We start from the raw sequence: 26384 nt of genomic DNA on the forward strand, positions 1-26384 counted from the left end.
CTACCCTTATTAAACGTATTACAGCAGGAGAAGCATATTGTTTTATTGACTGACTGAGGAAGCAGTGAGCCCTGAATTCAGCCAAACAGATGGTCAAATTTAGCTCCAAGAAACTCTGTTCTTCAGAGACAAATATCTGATTGTTTCAAGCTTCTTGACATCCAGAGTTAGTGCTGTGTTTCCTTCAGATTACACTCTCTGGTAGCTCTCTTATTCAGCAAAAAAAATGACCAAATGGTGCTACTGTTATTCCTGTAAATAAAGATAAAAGTTTATGCAAGGTCATTTTGCAATGTATATCAAACTTCTGATTCTTTCTACGGACCGCATAGGATAGAACAGACATGGTTCCTTATCTTGTGCATTTCAGACTTTCTCTAAAGCTTAAACACTTGATACACATCTCCACTCGAGTAAACCATTTATTCATGCTTTTTAAATCTTTGCATTTTGCTCGAAATCTTCTGAGTGTCATGAAATGTGAGTTTTTCTGGGGTCAGCAGGCAGCAACAGGACTGGGGGAGACTGTCAGTCTGTTGAAAGGGTTCAAGACCAAATCCTCTTCCTCAAACCGTCCTCTCATCTGAACCCTTTTTAAAATGTTTGCTCTTACCGGAAAGCACCGGGAATTCCGCATCTAGTTACATCACATCACATTAAAGTGACTCCAGTGCATCCACAGCGATTCTACACAACCTGGCTAAAAGAAAAAGTCGCCACCTGGATTTAATCAAGCGGCAACCTCTGATCTAAGAATATATGACAACGCGGAAGTGCTAAAATCTGCTGTTTCTAGAGTGTTTGCTTGAGGCTGGCTCCAGAAGTACGGGAAGTCACAGACACACCAAGCCAAATAAAAAGCCGTTTTCAAAGCAGAAATTAACCTATTTACAGCCTGGTTCAAAAAACGTCTCCTGTCTGAGTCGCTAATTTTACTACCGGCACCCACTGTACGGGGGGTGAATTTTTTTTCTAACGCGGCCGTTCAGGTGATATTAAGATCACAAGCACCTCCAATAAGAGGCACAGCTTAGGGTCACATGACCGACAGGCACCCTATGGCTGTAGGTGAAGCCCTTGCCACAACCAATATGGCCGCTACAGCCGATGTGCTTCATTTTCCATTTCAGAAACAGACGGGTCTGCGTCCATGTTTTATACAGTCTATGGATATAACTGAGAAAATCAGTAGGAGCCTCCTATTGGATAATTACTGCATGGGTGATAATCTTTCAGCTGGCAACAAGCTATTCAACCCAAACTGGTGAAATGAGCTGCTTCTCACTTCTTATGGTATGGCCACACCGGACGCAAATTCATGTCGAGATTACATACAAATTCAATGTGTTTGGACGAGGATCCACCTGGATGGGGCATTGGACACGTTTGGGGCGTACGGCGGATTTGGGGCGTCAAATGCCTTCAGCTTGAGTTCAAAATATTGAACTTTCAAATTCGCGCAAGGCTGGGCTGCAGCAGCCAATCAGCGATAACATTCCCCCCCCGACATCATTGATTTGATGATGTGTGACCCGATGAGGTCGCCGGGAACAGCCAGTTTGCCAATTTGTGTCCGGTGTGGCCGAACCATTAAACAACCGTGTGGAAAGACACATCTCGTGGTCATGGAAAAGATGTTAGTCTGTTTGAGAAGACTCAAACCATTGGCATGCAGAGAAAACACCTAAGGCAATTGAAGAAACCACTAAAATTGGGTTAAAAACTGTTAAATGCATTCCTTAAAACTAGGGGAATAGTGGTCTGATGAGTCCAGACTGACCCTGTTCCAGAGTGATCGGCCATCAGGGTAAGAAGAGAGCCACATGAAATGATCACCCATCATGCCTTGTGCCTACTGTCCAAGCCTGTGGGGGCAGTCTATGATCTGGGGTTGCTGCAGTTGATCAGGCCTAGATTCAGGAACAGTCTGTGCTCAAAGAATGAGGTCAGCTGACTACCTGAATATACTGAATGACCGGGTTATTCCATCAAAAGATTTTTCCTTCCCTGATGGCACTGCCATATTGCACAGCAGCCAGACTCTACCATCATCAATGCAAAATCTTGGTGAAAAATGAAAGCAAGTGATACCTCCAGGTCTCCTTTGGTGATGGATTCCTCCTCCACTCTGAACTGGAGATCCTCCACTTTCCTGAAAAAGTCACAGAGGATCAAAAAATTGATGAATGAGCTTAAATGTTGTAGATATGAGTGAAATGTGTTTATTCAAAATGATAAATCACCTCTTTTCTTCTTCCAGCTGATTGGCCAGCTCCAGTTTGTCTTTCTGCGTGCTGGCCAGCATGGTTTTGACCTGCTGCATGGTGCTCTCATTCTCCGTGACATACTGTGGGTAAAAACATTAACCACTTTATTATAAGACCAATAATGAAGAAGTGCATTTATAGGTAAGTTAAGCAGAAAAAATCTCTGTACCTGCATGTGCTGCGCCTTGAAGACGTTCAGCTCCTTCTCTATCTCAGAGATGTGACTTGTTGCTTTGGCCATCTCGGCTCGCTCCATGTCCCGCTCCACCAGCAGCTGCTCGATGTGCTGCTGCTTCTCCTTCAGGGCTTCCTGCAGAGCTGTGGTGCCGGAGATCTTACGGGCGTAACGTGACGACGTCTCTGTCAGCTGAAGAGGAGAAAAATAACAGAACAGTTTAAAAGAGGGAGAGGTGATGAATGGTTTTCTTTAAGATCAGCTCCATCCCTGTATGTCCTGAAAGGTGCAATATCTTCTTTTACCACTGGAGTGTGCTCTCTGACAGCTTTGGCTCATTTCAAAACAGGAAGTTGTTTCTGGTTTAGAAGCAAAGTGGGGCGCCGGTTTGCCTGGTGCACGCCCCATGTACTGAGGGTTTATTTCTTGTCTCAGAGGTTGCTGGTTTGACTACTGTCCTTAATTATTTCCATGTCATCCTCCTCTCCAGTCCCTGTTTCCTTAACTCTCTTTAGTTGTCTCATCAATAGGAGCAGAAATGCCCAGAATAACTTAAAAAAGACAGAGAGGTCTTTGTGACATCAGAAATTGCAAACAGAAATAAAACGATATCCTCTGGTACTGACTAAATGAAGCAGGCAGCATAAATGCTTACATTTTTGAGGGCACAACTGCAGACTGCGTACAAGTATAGCTATTTTAATGTCAGTTATTAACATTTTATGCCCTTGTCTTCCACGGTATTGGATGCATGACTGACCGCCTGTATGTTTTTGCCAGAAAGTTTTTACGTCTGACTTTCAAACCAGCTTTCTGTGCGATCCGTGGTTAACTCAGTGTTCACGCTTTATTTACATCCTATTTTACTATCCTATGTCTGATGAAAATCTCAAAAAAAAAACCCCATCAAACACAGCATCAGACATGTCCTTTTCCCACAATTTCTTGTATCTTTAGAGCTAATTTTTCTGCAGAATATACAGTTTTTCTTTTGACTCCTTTGTGACAAAGAACTGAAAAACCAACAAGCACCACACTCCCAAGTTTGGGAATCACAGGATTTATCTGAGGTCTGATTTGGACTGAAGGGTTTTAAAATTCAAACAGATCTAGAGTGTGTTGCATCAGGCACATAAGGAAAATTGGTAGAAAAAAAGCACCATAAGGTCTGTCTGTTTGGTGTTATTGTAATTACACCACTGGCTGAACTTTTTGGTGTTTTTTGAGATGAAGACTTGGGTTTCCCAAGATCACCATCACCCACATGACTTTACCAAGGCGTGCATTTGTTTGAAGAGCAGATCTTCTTTTTAACTCTATTTTTCGATGTTCAAGACAACTTTTCCTGGGATATAAAGTGACAAAGACAAGTCTTCATTTTTATTTTCCATCACTCTCCCATTGAGCTTTTTTCTGCTCTTGTTTCTTTTTGTTAGCTCCAGTTCAAGTGTTCACCATTACTACAAATTAAATCTAAGAAATCCTCCTGGAAAAATAACTGATCTTAATTCTCTTTGTTAGACTTTGTTGGTCAGCGTACACTGCAAAAAACAAAATCAGTTGTTTCAGACATAATATGAGCCACGTTTACCCGACTAGTCCAAAAAAATGTCTTGTTTCAATGTATTAAACAAAAAAATAAGGTCTGAATTGCTTGGAACAAGTGAAAAAAAATCAACCAATGGAATAGAAGAGAGAAGACATTATTCCAGTTTCAAGAAACTCGATGAGCAGATGTTTTTTTTTTTTTTCCTTTTTATTATTCTATTGACAAATCTATTTTACTTGTTACGAGCAAATCAGACCTCATTTTTATCTTTAAATAACTTAAAACAAGACATTTTCTGGACTAATTGAGTGAATGTGGCTTATGTCAAGTATAATAAGATGACATTTACTTAAAAATAAGAGGAAAACACTTAATAAGATTTCAGTTTTTCGCAGGGTAGAGTCATCCAAGGGATTTTCGTCCCACATGCCCCAAATGGATTCATGCTGTCCCGGGAAAATCTGACGTGATCACAGAAATAGAATTTAGAAATAACCAAATTTGGCGCTGATAATCCCATTTTAAATTGTGGATTATGAACACGCAAATTTATAAAAGTGAGGCTACTTCAAGGTCCTTTCAAGACCTTTAAATCTAAATATGGAAAAAGGTGTAATATGAGAATGATGGAAATCCTACAATGCAGAATAGCATTGTTTCTATGTTAAAACAGAGAAATTTAAGTATCCATCTAAGGGACAGATGTGGTGCAACAACCAGCAAATAAAAACAAAGCTGAGCATTTAACACTTCTGAATGAAAGAGTGTTGGACACTGTCAGCTTGGGTTTCTCTTCTTCAGCTGGAACAAGGAGTGAGATTTTCACTGTCAGATATAATATCTGTCAACAGGGTTATGCTAGCTTTGATGGCTTGTGTGGCCTCACTGTCAGACTGTCTGAACTAAATGAATGTTTGATTTAATACAGACCCCTGGATGAGTCTGCAGAATGTTTGGAAGATTTCAGGCCTGAACTGAAAGTAGTTGTTTTTTGGAGAAGCACATTGGGTCTAAATCCCATTAAAACTCCTGTAGTCTGGAGTAATCTGAAGTTAGAGCTCAGCTCTGTCAGGATGAAGAAGTATTCAGCGCAGCGCTCAGCCTGATGATTCAGTTCCTGCTCTTACTGCGATCTTAAACTGCTGCCAACAATTAAGCAGAGTACAGGGGAGTGTCCTCTTTCTGAGCTCTGGCCAACAACCTGCAGCTAAAATCAATCTGAGACAGCCTGAAGTCCCATTTATATAGATCTATGCCAATAATTCCTCTGATGCTGGTTTTAAAGGCGCAGCAGCTTCTTTCATTTGCTGCTCTGCACGTTTTTCACACGGGAAGAAAATGTCGAGTCAAAGAATCGGAGCCTCACACAGCTCATCAAACTAAATGCTAATGATCAACAGCTCAGCAGATAAGAGACGGTCGAACACACAACGAACCCATTCATGGTCCTGATGTTTGAAAGTCAAGAACAAAAAGTCAAATTGTGAATCACACATCTGGAATGTTTGGCTCTCTGAGAGTTTGAAACCAGTGATTTTTATATTCAGAGGGGAAAAAAAGGTGAAATAATAAACTGCAGGTTGTTGATCGGTTGGCATCCAACAATAACATCAGAGAGATACAGATGAATTTGTGTCTTGCCTTTCAAACTTTCATCTTTTCTTTCTTTTTTAAATTTATACTGAATATTTGTCTCTTTTTGACTTGATCTTTTCCTCCTTTAACATTTAGTTGAGCCTCTAATTTGCTTGTTATTGCCCTATTTTCTTCCTTTTTACATTTCTATTTATGCGTTGTCTCTCTTCTTTGACACTTTGTGTTGCTTCTTTGTTTCTTTTTTTTTTTTTTTTACCTCTAATCCTATTTTGGGGTTTTCTTGCCTTTTATGTTTATTTTTTATTCTTTCCTTTTCTCAATTTCAATCTCTATTAGGTCCTTTTTGGTGTTTTCCCTTTTCAATCTTCTTTCACTCCATCTTTTGTCTCACATTTTGCTTCTACTTGACCTGAGATCGTATTAACGTTATTTCCTATTCCTATTTTTCATTTTTTTCACTTCCTATCCTCCTTTTTCCTTGCTTCTTTTTTTTATCTTTCTCTCCAAAACCTTTTTTATTTTCGTATTTTTTCAGCTTCTTGTGTTTTTTACACAACTTTATCTGCATTTTTTCTCTAATCTTGCCTTATTTAAACTTTGTTTTCATTTTATCTCACTTTTATATCTCACTGATGCAATCTTATACCCTTTCATTATTCAATTTCTAAACAGTCATCCATCCCTTTTGCCATTAAAAAATTAAACTTTTAAACATTTTTAAACTTTTAAATTATTTTTTCCAGCTCTTGTACTGAACAGCACAACAGTTTAAATAACTATCTTTGTTTATGTTAAGGAATACTTCACGAAAAAGTGCTTTCATGATTTTAGCAATGAGTTAGACTAAATCATAGAAACCATTTCCATCTCATGTTGGTTAAAAAAAAGAAGGTGGATACAGCTAGCTCTGTCTGAATATCACCAAATGTGTCCGTCAGCAGATATAAAGCTCTGCAGTGTTTGTATTTTGTATCATATATATATCAAATCAGAACAAAAGTTGAATAAAAGAAAAGCTTACATTTCAGGGTTATAAGCTCCATTATTTCTATAACAACTTAAATGGCAGTGAGGGCATTATCTAAGTACAATAAAGAAACGAGTCATATATCTTTACTTGTAGCCTACAGCTGACGTCTTACCAGTCCAGCTCGGCTCGGCCGTCCGCCCACAGAAGACGCCACGGAGCTGACCGAGCTGATGGAGGAGCTGCTGGGGCTGTGGGCCAGAGACGAGACCCCCATGGCCACCCGCTTGCTCTTCTTGGCCTTGGCTGGGCTGGTGGACGGGAAGCCGATGCGGATCACTTTGTGGATTGGAGCAAACAGGCCAAACTTGGGAAGACACTGAAAGTATCTGCAGGGGAAAGAAAGAGAAGAGGCTGAATATTTTCTAGCATAATCTCAGCGCCGTAAAACCAGTTTTAAAGAGTCCCATCAGAAATATAAAAAGGTGGATGGTCTGGGGGATTTCTGAAGCAGTTGTTATCTTCTCCTCCCTGCTGCAGAAAGATTAGCTTTAAAACAGGTGCACATGTGCCTGAGAGCTCCTTCTGCATCACCAGTTTAATAAACAATAAAATTTACGAACTATAAAACAAACCCAGCAATAAGAGCGGAGGATGGCTGAAGTCAGCTTTAGCGTTACAAAACATGAAACTCATTTAAAATACAATAAAACCCGGTTCAATCCTAGCTCCTGAGCTAATAGATGCTAACAACCACACCTGAAATGATCAGTGGAGTGACAGCAAATATTTTAAAGATTTCAAATCTTTTTTTTTCTTTCTTTTTTTTAAATAAGCTGATGTTAGTTTGTTTTTGTTTGCCTTTTTAGTGTCAGTACGTTCTTTTTAGGTGATGATCTTTAGATTTTTGACTGTTTTAGTGACATAATGAGACTTCAAATGTAGGTTTTCAGTGTTTGGACACGGATAAGAATATTTTTCAGATTTTAATGACATTTTTCAGACCATGTACAGCAGGATTCATTGAAAAAAAAAAATTAGAGAATGGATATTTTTGAAAATAAGAGTTCAGTGTACTAATATGAATCTTTAGGTGACAAGGTCCTGCAAACAGATCATCTGACTGGTATTTTTTCTGGGTATAGAAACATTTTTTGTGTTATTTGTGAAGTAAAACATGCAATTAGTGAACTATTTCAATATCCTTAATAGAGAGGTTGATTTGTTTCCTTGGTTTAAATACTGTTTGTGTTTCTCTAATGGAGCATAATTGCTGTATTTTTCCACTTTGTACAATTTTCTTGTGTTTTCTCACGGTTTGAGGCTGTGTTTTTCACTCCTCAAGGCTTCAAAACTTTGCAACCTTGTAACTTTTTAAAACTGTTGTCGTCACTCAAAGTTAGTCAAAAAACTTAAAATCATTAGATATTTTTTATTTACTTGATAAAACTGTTAGAAAAGCTATTTTTGAAAAAAAAAAAAAAAAAAAAAAAAAGAAAAAGTTAATTTCCCCTTATATCTGAACAATCCAGACAAAAAAAGTCAGCGAGTGGGCTCCTGTGTGCTATTCTTTAAATTTTTAACGATCTTCAAGGATGCCTGAAAGCATCTTCCACATGTAGTTTTTCAGTGGGGAGAGAGGAATGTGTGTAGCACCTAGAAAAATGTCCAGGAATAAGAAAAACACGAAGAAAATGGGATTGATGCATAGTTTGAAAACATCAAATCCCACAGAGTAAATGTCAGAGACCAGCTGTGGGCTGAGAGTTGGTCAGAGTGATTTCACGGACAAACACACCAACAGACAAAGAACAAACAAACTGAACAGATGGAGCCATAGTCTCCTCCTCGGTTTCCTTTTAGGGGAAAAGGCACAGGAATTTAGGGAGCCTGAAGCATACATAATGTGTGTGTGTGTGTGTGTGTGTGTGTGTGTGTGTGTGTGTGTGTGTGTGTGTGTGTGTGTGTGTGTGTGTGTGTGTGTGGGTGTGGGTGTGTATACCTTGTACCAGCCACTGCACCGTCATTCTTCCCCAGGGGCTCATCCAGCTCGACTCCACACCATTCCCCCTTCGCAAAGTCTGTCTCTCCCATGTAGCGTATGACTCCCATCTTTGAGCCTCCGACCTACAAACAACGGAGACAGAAATGATGACAGTCACTCCCTTAAACAAAGAAATAACAGACAGAAAGATATACAGCAAGCAGGCTCTTTTTTAAACTTCTAAACAACAAACTAGAAAAGCACTCAGAGAGCACAGACCTCCACCAAGCATATTGTGATTGTCACGCAACACTTTAGTCCTACTTTAATGTTATACTCCCTTTCAGCAGACTGTCTGCTACAATTTGGTATTAGTTGCAGGTTTGTACGATAATTTGTTACCTGACAGTGTTGAAGATTATGATGATCCAGTACATATTTCATATTCCAGATCTTAGTATCCAGAATATTGCCAGGATCTGGATTATACTATTATATCTGTCAGAAATTATCCTGACCTTGTCTTGTATTGTTTTGCAAAGCAATCCGACCATTTATGGTGGAGTTATATACACATATGGTGAAAACGGCCCCTATTTCACAATGATAAAGAATCCTTTAAAAAAAAAATCCTGGATCCAGACGGTGATCCGGATCACCTCCAAAATTGAGTCACTTCTTCCTTATCCAGGAGGCAATCAAAAAGTCTTACTTCAATGAACAAAAACCTAGACATAGACCATCCAATAGTGGAAAAACGCCCCCAAATACACAAAAAATAAAAGGGAAAGGGAAAGACTCAGAGTTAATAAGCACATTTTGGGTAATGTATTTATATATAATATGTTTATATTACATGTATATAATGTCTGTGGCATCCAATTGGCCAATTCTGAATCAAATTTCCCATAATCCTCCTCACTTTAGTAGAACAAAGATGTTGCTGGTAGTCCTTATTGTGACCCTCTCCTCAGGGCTGTGTCTGAAATATTTTCCTCTTCACTTCCTCACTTTCCCCTCCGTAACAGACACTTAAATATTTACTATATTAAAGCATAAAAAAAGAGCTCTCAAACACTTCTGTTGCCCCACAGGGGCGATGTTGTCATGCCATATTTTAATGCCTTTTTAGGTTGATTATTTTACCCCAATTACTGTCAGGAACTTGCACGAACATAGAGTCTAAAAAAAGCAGAGCGCACGCTCTGCTCTTGGGTAGTTGTCACCAACTGGAGGTCAGATTTTTTCCTTGTCTGCAAACCAAATGGGTTCTCAATTTTTTTTTACATCTATTTACTGTTGAACTGACAAAATAAAGTTCAAAGACTATAAATCTATTAGTTATGACTTTGTGATTTGAGGTGTGGAGAGAAAACCATCTGTTTTCCTGAGCTGACATATTTGGAGACATACGGTCTCATCTTGCAACACAGGTTCCTTCTTATAAAAGCAGACACACACACACTGAGTTGTTGGCTAAAATAGAAAACCCTCTGTCTTCTGGATGTCACTCACACATGCTGACCACATGTGCGAGACAAAAACTCCTCAAGGTTCAGAAGTGCTTTTCGTCATCAAAGAGGAACACGGCGCCGAGCAGAGATGAAATACCAACACAAGATCAACGAACTACAACCAGACTCTGTATTGTGCTATTTTAGGCTTTAGTCTGTCCGTCTGGTGCCCCGTAGTATCATTGCATGATTTATAGCTCAAATCAATCCCTATTTTTATCTTACAGTTTAGAAAACCCTAATTTCAGCCTCTGTCTGAAAACCTTGATTTAAGCTGCTGTCTTTTTAAGGCTCCCCACTCCATAAACCCCCTTCCTCCTGATTGGCCAGCCCTCTGGAGGCCTATTGGGGTTGGAGCTATGGGCAGACCTTGGCGTTTGTGACCCTGTTACTTTATAGCTAGGTTCAAAATACAGGAAAGAATAATATGTCCACCACAGAGTCCTTGTGCAACAATGTTCAAATCACAGGCAATAACTTCTGGGGATGCACGATATTATCGGTACGTTATCAGTATCAGCTGATACTGGCTTAAAAATGAAATATTTGGCCAACACTCCAAATTCTGCTGATATAATAAACCAATAAAATAATGGGCTGAGGCTGCAGATATTTTATGAAGTTTTTGTGGTTTTGTTTGCACAGTTCAGATTGAGCAGTCCCATATTTAGCTCTTATTTTGAGTAGGGATGGGTACCGATTTAGGTACTTTGATAGGTACCGACCAAATTCAGTCAGAAGTACTGGGTACTGATTCATGTAAAATCAAAAGTTAACCATGTTTAGGTACCTAAATGCATCCTTGTGACTATGAGGGAGTGGAAGAGTAGGTAATTTTCCAAGCTGGACATGAACGCAGCATTGCAAGGTTACATATTGAAGAATAAATATGTTAAATTGAAAAAAATAAGATTTTATTATTAAACAAATTTATATATTTTACCACATAAACACAAAAAAGGACCTAAAATTGGTGCTGTTGAGTACCGATACCAATTTCCAGGTATGGAGCATCGGTACCATTGTTTCAAATGTGAAAGGTACCCATCCCTAGTTTTAAGTTAAACCTAAATTTAAGCAGCCGTCTTTAAGGTGCATGTATCTGACTACTTTAGGCACATTTACCATTTACTAAAGTAAACCATTTTATTCAATTTGGGTTTAATTGCTGTACAATTACACTTTTTATATGTTCCCTGTGAACAAAGGTTATGTTTACTGTCAATTATGAAATTGGCCAAATTTGCTTAGATTTTGTTACAATTTTTTTTCAGGAAGAGCATCATCCAGCTTTCAAGTAGGATTGATCTTTTCGATTTTTTTTAGTTCGAAAGCAATCGCCATAAATAAAGAGTTTCACGTATTTATTTTTCCAATTTTGCACAAGAAATGAATATTATATAACAAATGTGATAAGAGTATGTACAATAATACAATATGCTACTACCATTAAAGAAGATAGTTGATGATCTAAAAAAATATCAGTATCGACACTGGTATCGGCTTAATGAGTTGTGAAATATCGGCATATCCGATATCGGCAAAAAATCAAATATTGTGCATCCCTAATAACTTCTACGGTGTTCTTATTATTGTAACTCTTCAACCATTTGAGCAAAAGAAAAAAATTCAAACAGATCTTGAAAGGAGAGAATGTGAGTTTTCCAGGCATGATTTCTGACTCTTTAAGTCAAGTCCAAAATAACAACAAAAAAGTCCATGTGGCCTCCATGATACTTGGGTAATGTTTTATTGTTTCCTACAAAAACAACAATATTATGTTTTGACTAAAGAAGAGTGATGAAAGCAAAAATAAAACAACACTAAATGTTTGAAGAGCACAGAAGTTTTAGAGACACTTTGTGAATAATTATGAGCCTGAAAAACACTTGAGGGCATTTGAATGACTCATTTTGACATCAAAGCTCGACTTTATCTTTCCTTTTCCGGTCTCTAACAGCTGTGTTTTAACAGTTGTGATTTGATGGTGCAGAAATCAGACAAGTGCAGACCACTTAGCACCACTTCTGATTTTCTTTACAAATTAATATTTCATTTTAGTTACCATTCATTCTTACAAGGCCCATGACCTCTACTTGAAAGCTTGTTTTTCCTTGAGTGTTAACAGGTCCCAGTTATAAATACTGTCTACAGACTTCTGGATTTAGAAAGTGTGAGTCACCCATCAGCCCCGTGAAGTCCACTCCTCTGACTCCAACGTCTCCTCACCCACTGAGGCCAGAGAGGAGAACGTGGCAGGAAACACTGTGGTGTCACAAACCATTAAACTGGGATGGCTGGATGTCAGCCTGAGTGTGTCATGTCTCTGGGACTCAGTGTCAAAGTCAGCCAGTGCTCGGCTCCTGCGGTGGCCAGTTTGTCTGAAATCTTGGGTTTAAATGACTTATAGGTAGAAAGATCTGGAAAGGATCCAGGAGATGGGCTCAGCCAACTGACTGCAAATTCAGTGACTCTTCAGGGGGATTTTTTTTAAGTGGCATCAAAAACATTCAAGTAGTTTAGTAGCCGTCCACATGTAGGGCTACTGACGGCCCAATTTTGTAAGACATGTCTGTAATATGTAACGTCAGTAAATCCTGGTTAGCTTTGTCCTGCCAGTCATCTACCAAACAGAGCTAATGTAACCTCACTCTTTATTTTATTGATATACTCGAGTTTGTACAGACCACTTCAGAATAACTGCTGCATGCGGGTTGGAATGAACATTATCGCAAACAGTTCAGCCCTTTTAGCCTTTAGCTCTGGATGTATCACTCTCCCGTTTAACTTTCTTCTGCTCTTCTGTCTTTTTTCTGTTTGACACGCAGAGAAAAACACAGATCTCACTTTTCAAACTTTGTCAGCCGGCGTGGTGTTGTTCAAGAAACTCGGAGGTATCATGAATCAATCCGGTCCTGCTTGACCCAATTGGGAAACTACAACTAAGCTAAAAAGTAGCACTTCTAAATAATCTACATTGGAGATGATAATCCCATTTTATAGTGTGGATTACGATCGTGCATGTGGCAGGGAGAGTTTTTCAAGATCACTTTCAAACTCCTCACAGCCTCTTTAACTCAGCTCCTGGTAAGACTCACTGTAAACATCTGACTAACTACCAACATGTTCATCTTCATCACATGCAAAACCACTGAAAGAGAACTCCCTCTTAACCTTTCCAAACTCTCTATTAGCAGAGACAGCCTGGGGTTAAGTACAGAGAATTAAGCAGCAGGTCTGCCTAGACATCAAAAGGCAAGTGGAGACACTAATCATGTGTTTAGCCCTGAAGGTTCTCTCACACTCACAGTTTCAGCAGCTCTTATGTTTTCAAGTTTTGAGAGCAACATCTTCAGGCAATCTCAAGACGGATAGTTTTTAGTTGCTTTTTGACAAATCCTTAAAAAGTAACACCTTAGTGTATAAATAATCCTTCATCTTGCCTACATGAGCCAAGCACCATCTTAACTGAGTGAGCCTGTAGTGCCCTGTTAACCCACAGACAGTAGTATGGGAAATGTAGCTTTTAGAACTTCATTTTGTCTTTTCGTAACCTTTGAATTTGGAGTGGATCATTACTTTGTATGGCTCATTGTTGGTCATGGACACCAAACTTTTTGTGGCGTCAGTGATATTTTTACAACTTTTTCTCCTGTGTTTGTCTAGAGATCCTACATGTAACCATGGCCGCATTGTTTGCATGTGAAACCAGCTGTTAGCAGCCTGTAGCATGTCAGTGCTAACTGGTGTAAGGCCTGATGTCTTCCCACAAGGAACGTAAGATCTATCTTCAACAAGATGGACGAGCTGGCTATGCTAACCCAGCAACAGAGGGAATACCAGAAGGCAGAGAAGCATCATGCTATTACCAGACATGGCTAACGGAGCTAACACCAGACACCAACGACACATTGGAAGAGCTTCACCTGCTGTGAGCAGACAGAATACAGGAGACAGAGACTGAACAGACTGCTGAAGAAACTCAGTCCTGGACCCTGCGGAGGTGGAGCTGATGGAGAATGATGGACAAGCTGTCATCATCTATTTCCTTATCAACCTTCTATTCTATTCTATTCTATTCTATTCTATTCTATTCTATTCTATTCTAAGAGAAGAATCTCTGTACGAATAACAGTAGCAAAACCAGATCACAGCTAATACGCCTCGAGGCCTGTAAAATGTGTGTGAAACCAGTGTGTGCAGCTCCTGCAAACACCAAATCATTCAACACCCGGTAGGAGGAGTATTTCTTTTGTGTCCACAAAGCGTAATCCAAGTCTCACACTTTTTGCTCATTTCACCAAATTTTTGAGGTGGCGTCGTGTTTCCAGGGGTGAAGGAAGGGGTGTGAGACGACTGCACGGCAGCACATCCAGACCCCCGCAGTGAGATGGATTACACAGGAGAGGCTGGGAAAATAGATGGATTCACTGATCAATGTGTCAGCATCGTCTCTCCTCTCTTAAGTGCTGAAAGTAATCCGGAGCGATTTACAATATTGACCAGCAGAACGGCTTCTTGAGCAGCAGCACAGGATCTGATGTTACGATCCCCTGTGCCCATCAGTTAATGGACAGCAATGTGACCCAGGGCCAATAACTCCATGCACTGAGCATTGTGTTCACTCATAGGGGTCAACGGGAATATAAGCATAAAGCAGATAAAGATGTGACTCATAATGTAATACACTTTATATTTGTCATCCAGGTTACACAAGAGGATCAAACTCAAAAGAAGATTTTCAGGATTTTAGTGATGGATGGGAAAAAAGAAAAGCGGACTTCTCCCTTGGGATCAACCATGTATCAGATTACACAGCATGAATCTATCATCCATCGTAATTAATCTTCCACTGGGACAAAATCCAGCTGCTTTTAGTTACTATAGATCCTGACAGACTCAAATTTCAAAAGACAATCAAGTGGAAAATTAAAAAGTACTGAAATCTTGCACGGGAAATGATTTTAGTAGTCTTCACATTTACCAATGAAATTCTTAGGGGGAGTTTTCTGCCTGGTAAATACAAAATTGTTTTAAGAAACCTGTTAGCTTAGCAAAATCTTGGACTTCTAATACTAAATTGGCTGATCTTAATATTCTTCTATAGCCGCTCCACTCTTTCTCTGCACTTTTCACAGCCAAAATACACAAGATCTGTCATGACAGCAGATCTGATAGATTTCCATTAAAGTCAAAGAGTTAACTCACTACTTTATGTTCCAGTTGCATCCTTGCTCTGCTGAGTCAGAGCCCTCTAGATCAGATACACAAGAATCTTATTTTTACCGAATGCCAGAGCAGTGACGGGTCAATTGACAAAAAACAGATTAAGCCGTGAAAATACTGTTGACCTTCAAAATAAAACAAACCATGTCAAATCTATAGACTGTATATTGAATGGACAGCGTGGCTCTGATTTTTACAAATGTAGGGTTTTGAAGTCAAAATGCACCTGTCACAGGCGCCCCCTTTGCAGCCAAAGTCTGCGCAGTAGAGACTGTGAGGTACCCTAAAAGAGAAACTGAGTGGAGCTGCGTGACTAAAATAATGTATATTTTTTTCCTATTCGCCTCTTGGCTCCCCCTTCAGACATTTCTCACCATTCCTGAAAAAAATACACTAGAATGGCAGCTGTCATCATCAAACGTGACGTAAAACCCAGTTTTAAACTCTAATAACTAATAAAAAAAAGAGACTCTTCATAAAAAAAGAGGACTTGAATACTATGAAGCCCAGTAATACCGTCGTATCACCACAGCAATGGGATGTGAGAAACACTTGTACAAGGTATATTTTTAAGGCCCCATTTAAACGACAAAGTTTCATCTAAAAACACTACAACGCAGTGAAAAAAAACCTGCGTTTACACGGAAACGCTGAGGGACTGAAAACGCTGTAGTAAGCATGCCAGGCCTGCAGGTGTTGCTATTACTGTCTTGTCCAGAAGCAGCTTCGGTGAGATCTCCACCAAAGTAGAGTTGAGCCGATCATCTGTTGTATTGGGGAATACTAAGTTGAAAAGTGGAGCAACAGATGCACATTTTGTATGAACACAGTCAGCAGATACAGCAGATTGAGCAGCACAAGCACGGCACGGTAGTTTGTGACAATCGTAACAACGGTACCGTTCTCCTGTTGTATGCGCTCGCACGGGACAGAGTGTGACATCAGCGTTTCCACTGAAAATGCCATCTTACTGTTTACACGGCAATGGTGTCAGCAGCGTTTCAGAAAAATCCCCCTCTAGAGGACGTTTTCAAAAGTTTGCTTTTTAGGTTGGCTGAAACGCCGTTTCCGCGTAAACGCAAGGCTGAAGCGCAACAAAACTTTTGTGTTTCGCTCTACAACAGTTTACGTGTCAACGGCCCCTAAGTTTGACCAAAGCTCATCTGGTATGACTGGGGAGACAGAGTTTTTGACCTGTACAGAACCCAGTCACCAGGGGAAGCAGTTTTTGCAGTGACCTTACATCGATCTGAGCAAGATGACGTCCTTTTTTTAAGGGTTAGGGTTGTCAAAACCAGATCATGTATGTAGCTTGACTACAAACTGACAAAATGAGTGGGGCCAGATCAGGAGTCAACAGGTTTGAGGTTTTACAGCCCAACATGAACAAAGACAGCATCATCATTGAGGTGGTAACTCCCTGGTCTCTGACCCTAGCTAGTCCTGCAATGGTCCAGACTGAGCAAGCAGCTGGTGTTAGCTGATGTATGAGAGAGCGCATCTTCAACACGCACTGGAGAGACATTTTTATGCTGTCACTAATGCTCACTCTTTGTCTTTTCTGCTGCTCTCCCTGCCATGGCTTTTCATGCATGCACAATAAATGGAAAGGAGGTGTGCTCCTCTCTTGGCATTCAACATTTGCATGAAAGAGCAGGGAACTCTGAGAACAGAGTGATACCTTCAAATATAATTAATTGTCTCTGTCAACTCTTCAGTGTTTCCTGCTTTAATTCTCAAATTCTTGTTCTCTGTGTCTGGTTCAGTTTTGTCAACTGCTTTTGGCTGTGCATAAAGTCTCTGTTTGTCCTTCTATCTATATTAATTTGAAGCATCTTTTCATATCACATCATGTCAGGTATTCCTTGAGCTCAAGTGATTTCTCTCCCAGTGACGTGGTTTTTCCAAGGACATGTTATTTGAACTTTTGAGTGAGGTTCAATAAATTTTCTGTTTTTCTGCCCTTGTGTCCAACTTTTTGTTTGGTGCCGCCAAGATGCGCATTCAATCACTTTTATCCACCAAAAAGTGAGCTGTGTTCTGAAAACAGGTGTGACAAAATACTTCAGTACCAGTTAAGTGGTTTGTGGCACAGTAAGGCACTATAAGGTCAGTAATTCTGATGAAATGAAATTCCTTAGATGTAAGGCTTCAGTAAAAACCTACACTAAGATACTCACCAACACTCGATCTCCAACCTTCAGGTCCTTCTCCCCTCCCTTCTTAACTGAACCACTGTCAGACATGTTGGATCCGGACTCATTCCCCGTTTTCACTGCACTGTTGAGCAGCCCCTCTCTCAGAGGCACCACCACCCTCTGGGGGGCGCCCTGCTGACTCTGATTGTGAGCAGAAACTGAGTCGGTGGAGAGGCTGTCACTTCCCTCTCCGACCGGCTGTCGGTTGAGCTTGGAGGGCCGCGTGAAGATGCCCTGGAGTGGCTGGCACTCAAAGTAGCGCACACCGCCCACTGAACCATCGTTCTTGCCAACTAGGTCATTCAGGATCACGCCTGCCCACTGTCCTGGGGCAAACTGGGTCTCCCCGAGGTAGGCGATGACTCCTGGTTTGACCCCGTTGACCCAGACCTGTTCACCAACTGTGTAGTCCCCCAAAACGTCATCGCCCTCCTCGGTTAGTTTGGTCGGTGTGGTGGGCTTGAGTGGACAGTCTGAAAGAAAGAAAACGTGATTTATTATTCATCTTTGATCTGCCATGTGTCACACATATTGGCAGTATTGGTAGACATATTAAAGGAGAGCGACAAATTAAAGGAAAGCGGCAGAAAGGAGGGTTTCATCTTAAACACTGCATACATTGTAACAGCACCTCATTCAGAGTCCAGTAGTCATGCCAGCAAAGAAGAAAAACTGCTTGTGTGGCAGCATGCACACAACAGTGTGGTTTGTGCACGATTAGGCGTTACTCTAATTCCTCCTGAAAAGTGGGTCAGAGGGAGACGGTATCTGAGACGTGCCGGTGATTAACCCTTCTCTGTGATATCGCCTGTTAGACACATACATGAGCTGGATTCTGCTTTTTATTCCACAGCAGTCTGTAAACCGAGCAGGGCACCATTAGCACGCGGTCTGCTGCACCGCACTGCCAGTAAAAGCCTGTGTTTATCTGTGTATGTGTGTTTGTGCGGGCAGAAGAGGCTGGTGCCAGCTCTGTCTGTCTCTCCGACACCCTGTGAGAGGGCCCGAGGCTTTGTGAGCACCCAGTGCTCGCTGTTTTTTTGCCTAAATCGCTCACATATGTTGTGAAGTGAGACGTGCTGAGGAAAAAAAACGCAAATGGGTACAACTTCAAAGGAATTTAACTTCACGATAAAGTTAGACTATTTGAATAAATGATGTGCTCTTAAGAGAGAAACTAATGCTGGTTATTCAACTTGATGCAGACTGATTATCTGAGCCAAACAGAGCAGGCTTTCCAGTGAAACATCACAAGTATCTTCATAGAAGCATCCCACTTTTAATTTTTTTTTTTTGTTTCAATTATTGCTTTCTTTTTTATGAAGAGCAAACAGAATAGTAATACCTCGTATTAATCATCTTGCATGAATGGATATATAAATAAATTAACAGGCTGACAACCAGTTATCGACACCCTGACTGTGGCAGAGCTTAGGTTATTCATTAATGTGTCAAAGTGAAAGTCGCTTGAGGCAAAACGTCAAACAGCATCAACATCAGTGATAAGTCACAGTGTGTGTTAGACCCACAGTATCGCACGCTGCAGCTGGACTCACAGCTGGAGAACAATTCACCCCATGACAAACAGAGATGTTTTAGAGCAACGTTCAAGAAATCTGTCTTCGCATCAGGTTGATTCAGTGTCAGAGGAACACCATGTTGAGTGTAGTGGGTGTTTAGTTTATCCTTTGGTCTCATATATGCAATGCTACTACTGCTTAAAAGAACCATGGTGCACAAAGTGAGAATATAAATTTTATAATTCATTAACATAGTCTCTGTGATGTCACCCATTTGCTGTTGATTCTGAGTATTGTAGCCTACTGTTGTTGGGAGCTGTGAAGACATACGGAACGCAACCTAGCTTTGTTTAAGTTAGTGTGAGGTTAAGAGGCAGGCCTTTAGCCTCTTTGCAAAAAGCTACATGGTCCCATCTGTCAGTCAAGTCAGCCATGCTTTTATATGTGCAACTTAGAAAGTGACAAGATAGGGTATATGGAAGGGGTAGGCAACCCTTTCCATGACTCCTGCCACTTTTAAAAACACTCAAGCCTAAAGTGCCAAGACTTAGTTCTTTCATAAAATCATCGACAGTTGATAGGAAAGTCTCCTTAAATGGTTTCCATGCTTAGATCATAGACTGTATAAAACATGGACGTAGTCTCGCCAACATCACCCGTCTGTTTCTGGAAAATGAAAAATGAAAATAAAGCACATTGGCTATAGCGGCCATATTGGTAGTGGCAAGGGCTTCACCTACAGTCGCTCCTGTCGGTCACATGACCCTCAGCTGTGCCTCTTATTGGGGGAGCTCGCAATCTTAATATCATCTGAACGGCCACGTTAGAAAAAAAAATATAAGCTGGGTGAAAAAATAACTTCAGTTTGAATAGCTAATTCTCCAAAGCCCCCAAACACTGTACAGGGATTTTTTAATGATTTTTTTTTTTTTTTGTATTTTAAAACTCAGCAGTTTGAAGGATATAGGGTTCACATTTAGTTTGTGCCACATCAAAATGGTAGGAAATGTAGACATAATATCCCAGCCTAGGATGTGCACATCCACTTTGTTTACATTAAAATACTTCAACAAATATTCCAACATTTAATGTTAAAGTTCACAAAAAGCAACAACAACAACAAAATATATTTTAAAGAATGCTGAGCTGCATGCACAGCAAAGACAGAAGAAGAAATAGAGTTATTATTTTGTGGTGAAACACCGGATCAACCACTGCAACATGTGATCCTGGCCCTCAGACCAAGGGTAGTCTTTAAAAACCTGAGCTAACCCATGATTTGGGTTGCTGCAGCAACAGGCAAGCGAGGGTAAAAGGATCCTCCGCAGAAGGAAGACTGGAAACACAGCCCTTACTTTCACTATTGTGCCAGGCCACCTCCCACCACCATCTGAATCCCACTATTCATCAGCTCAGCACAATGAAACCTCCACAGCTTCCTCCCCTCCTCCCTCCTCTTCCTCGTCCCCCCAATTATCCCCCCGTCTCTCTTCTACTTCTGTTACACACACACCTCTTTCTCTGGCCTCTTTGGTTCTGCTCATTTATGATCATCCTCCACAAAAGCAGTCGTTTTCACTCTTTAACTTGTTCTTTTTGTTTTAAATTGGGTTTATCAGTGAGTCAAGGCTCATGTTGTACTGTTGCTGCTGTAGCAGCTGCGTGAGGTCGAACTGAACAGATGGAAGGGGCCGAGCTTCAGTGATTCTGATTTTTAACAATGAGTTTCTTTCACGTGTTTGAGTGACTTTCCATGAAGTGTCATGTTCTCCATTCAAGTTTGAGAAATATACAAAACGATCAGCAGAGAGGAGAGAAGTACTCTTTGGTCACAGCTTGACAAAGTTAAAGCTCCTCTCATTAGCTGTGAATGATGTAGTTTGCTGCACTGTTATAAGGTCTAAGGTTAAGCAGAGGCAACTTCTAAGTAAGTGTTTTTAATAAGTGCTGTTACTCTGAAACAAGAACCACCTTTATTTCTGTGACTGTTATAACATTTTAATTAGTTGCCCTTCTCTTCTCTATAATTACACCTGACCAGTGCCACATTTTGTTTTCAATACAGATGGATATTAGGTTAGCTTCATTGTAGCAAAGTCTAAACAGCAGGTTACTTGTTATATGACGCACAAAAAAAGAAATGTTCATCCTTCATTTTACCGGGTAATTCAACCTTCAACTATATGCGAGACCTAAGACATGACGAATGCTGTCAACAAAAGAGTAGTACTGGTTTACCTGAGGTAGTTAAGTGAAACATAGGACCATTAGATCATTGTGATGAAATTCCTTCATTTGTCAAGTTTATTTTATTGGAGAAATCTAAAGCAGACACTTCTTTCTAGCTATCTACTTTTCTCAATTTAAGTTCCTCAAAAAATGTATGATCTAAAGATATACAGCATGTAACAGGGGTGGTGTCATGGGTGGGCCCAACTGTCCCAGGCCCACCAACTTTCTGACAGACCCACCTCAAACTTAAAAAAAAAAAAAAAAAACCCTTTGTCTTTAAAAAAAATCTGTTTTAAAGAGGAATATTATTAAATTATGTCACTTACGCTTGTTTTGTTATTGTCAGATGCCCTGTCGTATAAAATGAGCCAAGTTTGGCAATCTTTTTAGCCAATCAGTAAAAAAAGTTACGAAACACTCAACCTTGTGTTATTCATGTAGGTCTAGAGAATGATTTTGGGAAAGATTGTAGATCTTTGTCTTTTATTTAACTGTGGTTAATGTTGCTGCTCTAACAATACATGGAAAGTTGAGGTGGCACTCTTTGGCCATTGCTGTCTGATGCACTAAAATGTTACAAAATTGTATCTATAGCTGCGTTTCCCCCAAGCAGTCCAGTTCGGTTCAGTACCATTTCGCATGGTTTCGTACAGTTAAGCCTAATCCCGTTTGTGTTTCCACAGCAAAACTGTGCCCTCTCGTGGTAGGAAGCGTGTAAGTTGGATGCCGAAAGTTGCAGCTGTTATATAATAGCGTGACGCCGTAGCAGTGCGACACAGATTACCCCGCTAAAAAATCCAATAAAAAAGAAAAACGCAACACAGTAAACAAAGAGCATAGATGTAAGACATGCAGCATTTTGTCCGCTCTGTGATTGGCATGTAGCTCTTTGATACAAAGTGCAATCAAACTTTGTTTCAGAGAAGTCTGTGTGCCGCCAGGAGAAATGCAGCCACTGTCGGGGTAAGTGACAATTCTTTTGGCCAGTCAATGGTCTGCAGTGTGTTGCTCCACCTTCCGAGAGCGGATTGGTTCAGTCTGGCACCCATATGAAAGAGTCTCAAAAAGTGGGACGGCTTGTCTCAGTTATTTGGGGATCTGTCCCTGGATAAGTTAGTGTAAAGGGCATAAAATGCATGCCATAACGAGACGAACTGAACTGGTCTGCTTGGTGGAAACGCAGCTAAATATTAAAGGATCAAAAAGCAACAAAATCTGCTTTAAAACATTATATATATATATATATATATATATATATATATATATATATATATATATATATATATATATATATATATATATATTATATAATACTGTTACTAACTTTTGTCATTTAAGGCCCACCCACAATTGGTTTGGCCTACCCAAAATTGAAATTCTGGCTCCATCCCTGGTTTGTAATATTAGATTAAGATACCTATCAATAATAGGGATGTAATAGTGCACTTTACCCAACAATGCAATACAATATAATAAATTACGATACCACAAGAAAATAAATTGCAATTCTATACAATGTGATGCACTGCAATACAATGCGATATGAAATAATAAATCTGGTGGACATTTGAGCACTGCGATATCTGTTTGATATTCTCCAGGCTCATTTCCTGCCTCTGAAGTTTCCACTAAAAAAGAAAGCCTTTGCCAAGGCGTTCACTGTGAAATTAGTATTTAGAGAGATAAATCTAGATAATGGTGTGGTTTCATCTTGTGATGCCAGCATTGACGTATCAGACATACGTTCAGGTTTGAAGCAAATAATGACGGAAAAAGAGGGGCGTTTGGATGCAGTATGTATCGCTTTTTATTGAACATGAAGCATGAATTCTGCAGCCTGTGTGTGTGACTGAGATATTTCTGCTGAGAAGCTCACTTCCAAGGTCACTAGAGACGTGGCACAGCAACAGCTCGGCTATTTTCACATCAAAAGCAGCCTGAAGGAAGGCTCGGATACTTTCCACAATTCGCTCATTGACTGAGGCTTTCTTTGGAAAGAGTTCTTTAAGTTCAGAGCATAAACTCTGCCAGCTTCCGACAAGGTGGCTCCTTCTCACAGTCTTCCCAGATAAAACCAACAAACAACTTGGAGTACAAGGCCAGGTCGGGGTTAAAACTATCAGAGGCAGGAAACTAATCTCTGCATGAACTCAGTGAGGCTTCAGTTGTCCCAAAGCTAAGTGCGCTAAACCAGCTGGAGACTTATCTTAAAAAAAAGATAATCAAGATAGTCAGGGGTCCAACATTGGACATATCTTGAAAGAAAATGTTTGATTTTTTTCAGAGTCTTATCTGCAAAGTGATGTAGACTCAGAAATGTTTGAGAAAAACATGTTTTGATGAGTCCAAATAAGAACATGAACAATGAACCATAACACACACATTGATGTTAATTATAAATGAGTAGTGATAATCTGCAATCTGAAGCCATTTCAGAAAGTGCAAAAAGAGAGGAACATTAGAAAAAGCTTTTCTACCGGCAACACGACTTTGTTTTCTTTTGTGGATGAACAGGATAAAAGCAGAGTGAGGATGTGTTTTTTAGTCTGCTGGAAACAAAGAGCGAAGAACTCGTCTCGTAAGGACAGCAGCTACCTAACAGCTGACCAGCTCCGGGCTAAAAGGTTCAGTCCTGCATGCAACATTAAAGGATTAGCTTTTTGAGCTCATAATGGCTGAGTTCAGGACGATTTCAGACTCAATTTGAGCTGCTCTGCCCTCCACTCTGAGGGAAACCAAACAAACAATAAGTTGGATGGACAGGAGAAGACTCAGGGGAGATTTCCATAGATAAACACATCTCTTATTACCAGTGAACCAGGCCTAAACTCCAATTTTCAGTGATGTTGCAGCTTTTAGTATAAAGTGTCATAACTTTGAGAAAGACTGTTTTGAGAAGGGTTAAAAGCTCAACTCTGGTAAGAATCCCATTAGGGATGGGTACCGAATTAGGTACTTTTATAGGTACCGACCGAATTCTGTCAAAAGTACCTGGTACTGGTTTATGTAAAATCAAAAGGTACCATGTTTAGGTACCTAAATGCATCCTTGTGACTGTGAGGGAGTGGAAGGGTAGCCAATTTTTCATGCTGGACATGACCACAGCATTACAAGGTTATCTAATGAAGAATAAATATGTGTAGTCAAAAAAACACGTATTTTATAACTAAAGAAAATGTTATTTTTTTACCACAGAAAAACAAACAAGTACTGAAAATTGGTACCGCTGAGTACTGGTACCGATTGCCAGGTACCGGGCATCGGTACCCATATCGTTTCAAATGTGAAAGGTACCCATCCCTAAATCCCATTGTAAGGCTGCACATCATGCAGCAAACACCAAATATGTGTCTGACCTGGGCTTCACCGGAGCTGTGAACTTTGGAGTAGGGATAGACAGATTATTGGCCAGGCTGATTATTGGGGCCGATATTTGGCATTTTGGGGCATATCGGCATCGGCCTTTATTTAAAATTAGACCACTGATATGAAACCCATTCAAAACTGTGTTGTTTTGGCTCTGATGCTTCTCTGCACAGAATTTCTCCCTGTCTAGACTATGGAAGCCCTAGATGGTCATTTAAAATCTGTCATGTAAAACCAAACAGAAAATCAATTAAACTGCATTACATACCTCTTACGTTATATTCTGACAGTTTTATTGCAGTTACATAGAAATTTGGGAAATTTTCTGTCGAAAACTTTAGCGATTTATTTTTATTAAGTTTTCATTTAACTTTATAAAACATGTTGCTAAACCTGGGAGCTGTTTGATAAACATATGCCTGAAGGCATTTGATTGCAAAATTTTTTACGCCAATACTTTCACTCAACTGCAAATGAATATCGGCTTCAAATATCGGTTATCGGCCTCCTTGCCTACTCATAATTAGTATCGGTATCGGCCCCAAAAAATCGATATAGTCTATTTCTACTTTGGAGCTTTCACATTGTAGTTTCTGCAATTTGATTGTTGTCTACTCTGATATTATTTTTGCAATGGATCACAAAAACCACTATTCTGATTATTTCCAGGTTTTGATCCCCTGAATGACACAAAAAAAACAGGCATTCACACCTTATTTCACACTCCTCAGCTGACTCAACTGTTACTTTATATCTTTGCTGCACACAATGCATCCCGTGCATCTCAACAACAGATTATATCTTCAATTCTTCCAGCAGCAGGATTCATGCTTTAGCAGAATCAAACGCATGTTCCCAAATTGGATCCACAAATCTCAGAAATTTAGAGTCTGTTCTAGGAACCAATGACTAGTGCAGAAAATACTGTTGTGATCGTAGATGAATAGGAAATATTAATAGATTCTCCCAAGTTATATTCTTAACACTGTACAATCATCAAAAATAGGGTTGTTGGTTGTATTAATGTCCCAAAAACATATTAAGTCAATGACATGTAGTGTTTTTTTGTGCTTCGTTAGCATAAAAGGAGCACTTTTGTGATTTATTACTTCAATGGACATGTGCACACATGGGTTACTGCAAATACAGATAACAGACACACATAAGATGATTATGTGATGACACCATGCATAAAAATGCCTCTGGGGATAGATGCCAACTTTTTAGATTATAGCAGCGTAACCATATCCAGTTGTCAGTTTTTGATAACTAGTTGCACCAGGGGCTTCTTTTTCTTGTCTTCACAATTTTTGCAACCAAACCCTGTCTGCCTTTTGCTTCTTCTTTTGTGCACCCACAGTTTTAAATAAGAAACCCCTGCCATGTTTTTAACTAACCCTGCTGGAAAGGCACAAAGTGTTTAGAAACAGTTTAAGATTTACTAAAGGAAGCACTTCCTGTGTACACTGCTCTGTTCTTTTTCTCCCCTTGCTCTCATAAATTCCTCCTCCAACATGAACCGAAACACATTAGTAAATGCCTCTGATAAACAGCCTCACACACACACTCCTACTTAAACCAAACAAGCAAACTATTTGACAAAGAAGGTTGGTAATTCTCCTGTTGGGTTCCCCCGGAGCTGGGAGTGAAGCTGTAATTTAGTGGAGACAGATCTCACATGTGCGTGTGAGGCCGGTGGGATGTTTCTGTCATGAGAGCTAAAATAGAGGAGGATAAACAACAGCGCCCGCATTTAAGGGCGAGGACAGCTGTGATTACTTTCTGCAGAG

At 40.0% G+C, this 26384-nt stretch overlaps 1 protein-coding gene across 2 annotated transcripts in view; it reads right to left on the reverse strand.

Moving 5' to 3' along the window:
• Positions 1-26384, reverse strand: part of clip2 (CAP-GLY domain containing linker protein 2) — a 52611-nt gene that overhangs the window by 20263 nt on the left and 5964 nt on the right. For both annotated transcript variants that reach the window (XM_074672060.1, XM_074672061.1), the window contains exons 3-8: positions 17459-17949; positions 8557-8681; positions 6730-6943; positions 2437-2634; positions 2244-2347; positions 2092-2152 (exon numbers count right to left, since the gene is read on the reverse strand). In XM_074672060.1, coding sequence (XP_074528161.1) covers positions 2092-2152; positions 2244-2347; positions 2437-2634; positions 6730-6943; positions 8557-8681; positions 17459-17949 — 1193 coding nt within the window. The remainder of the gene's footprint in view (positions 1-2091; positions 2153-2243; positions 2348-2436; positions 2635-6729; positions 6944-8556; positions 8682-17458; positions 17950-26384) is intronic.

The sequence above is a fragment of the Halichoeres trimaculatus genome, unplaced genomic scaffold (genome assembly GCF_033239565.1).
Source record: "Halichoeres trimaculatus isolate MK-OKI-2021-1 unplaced genomic scaffold, fHalTri1.1 fHalTri1_scaffold_6, whole genome shotgun sequence".
Taxonomy (NCBI): Eukaryota; Metazoa; Chordata; class Actinopteri; order Labriformes; family Labridae; genus Halichoeres; species Halichoeres trimaculatus.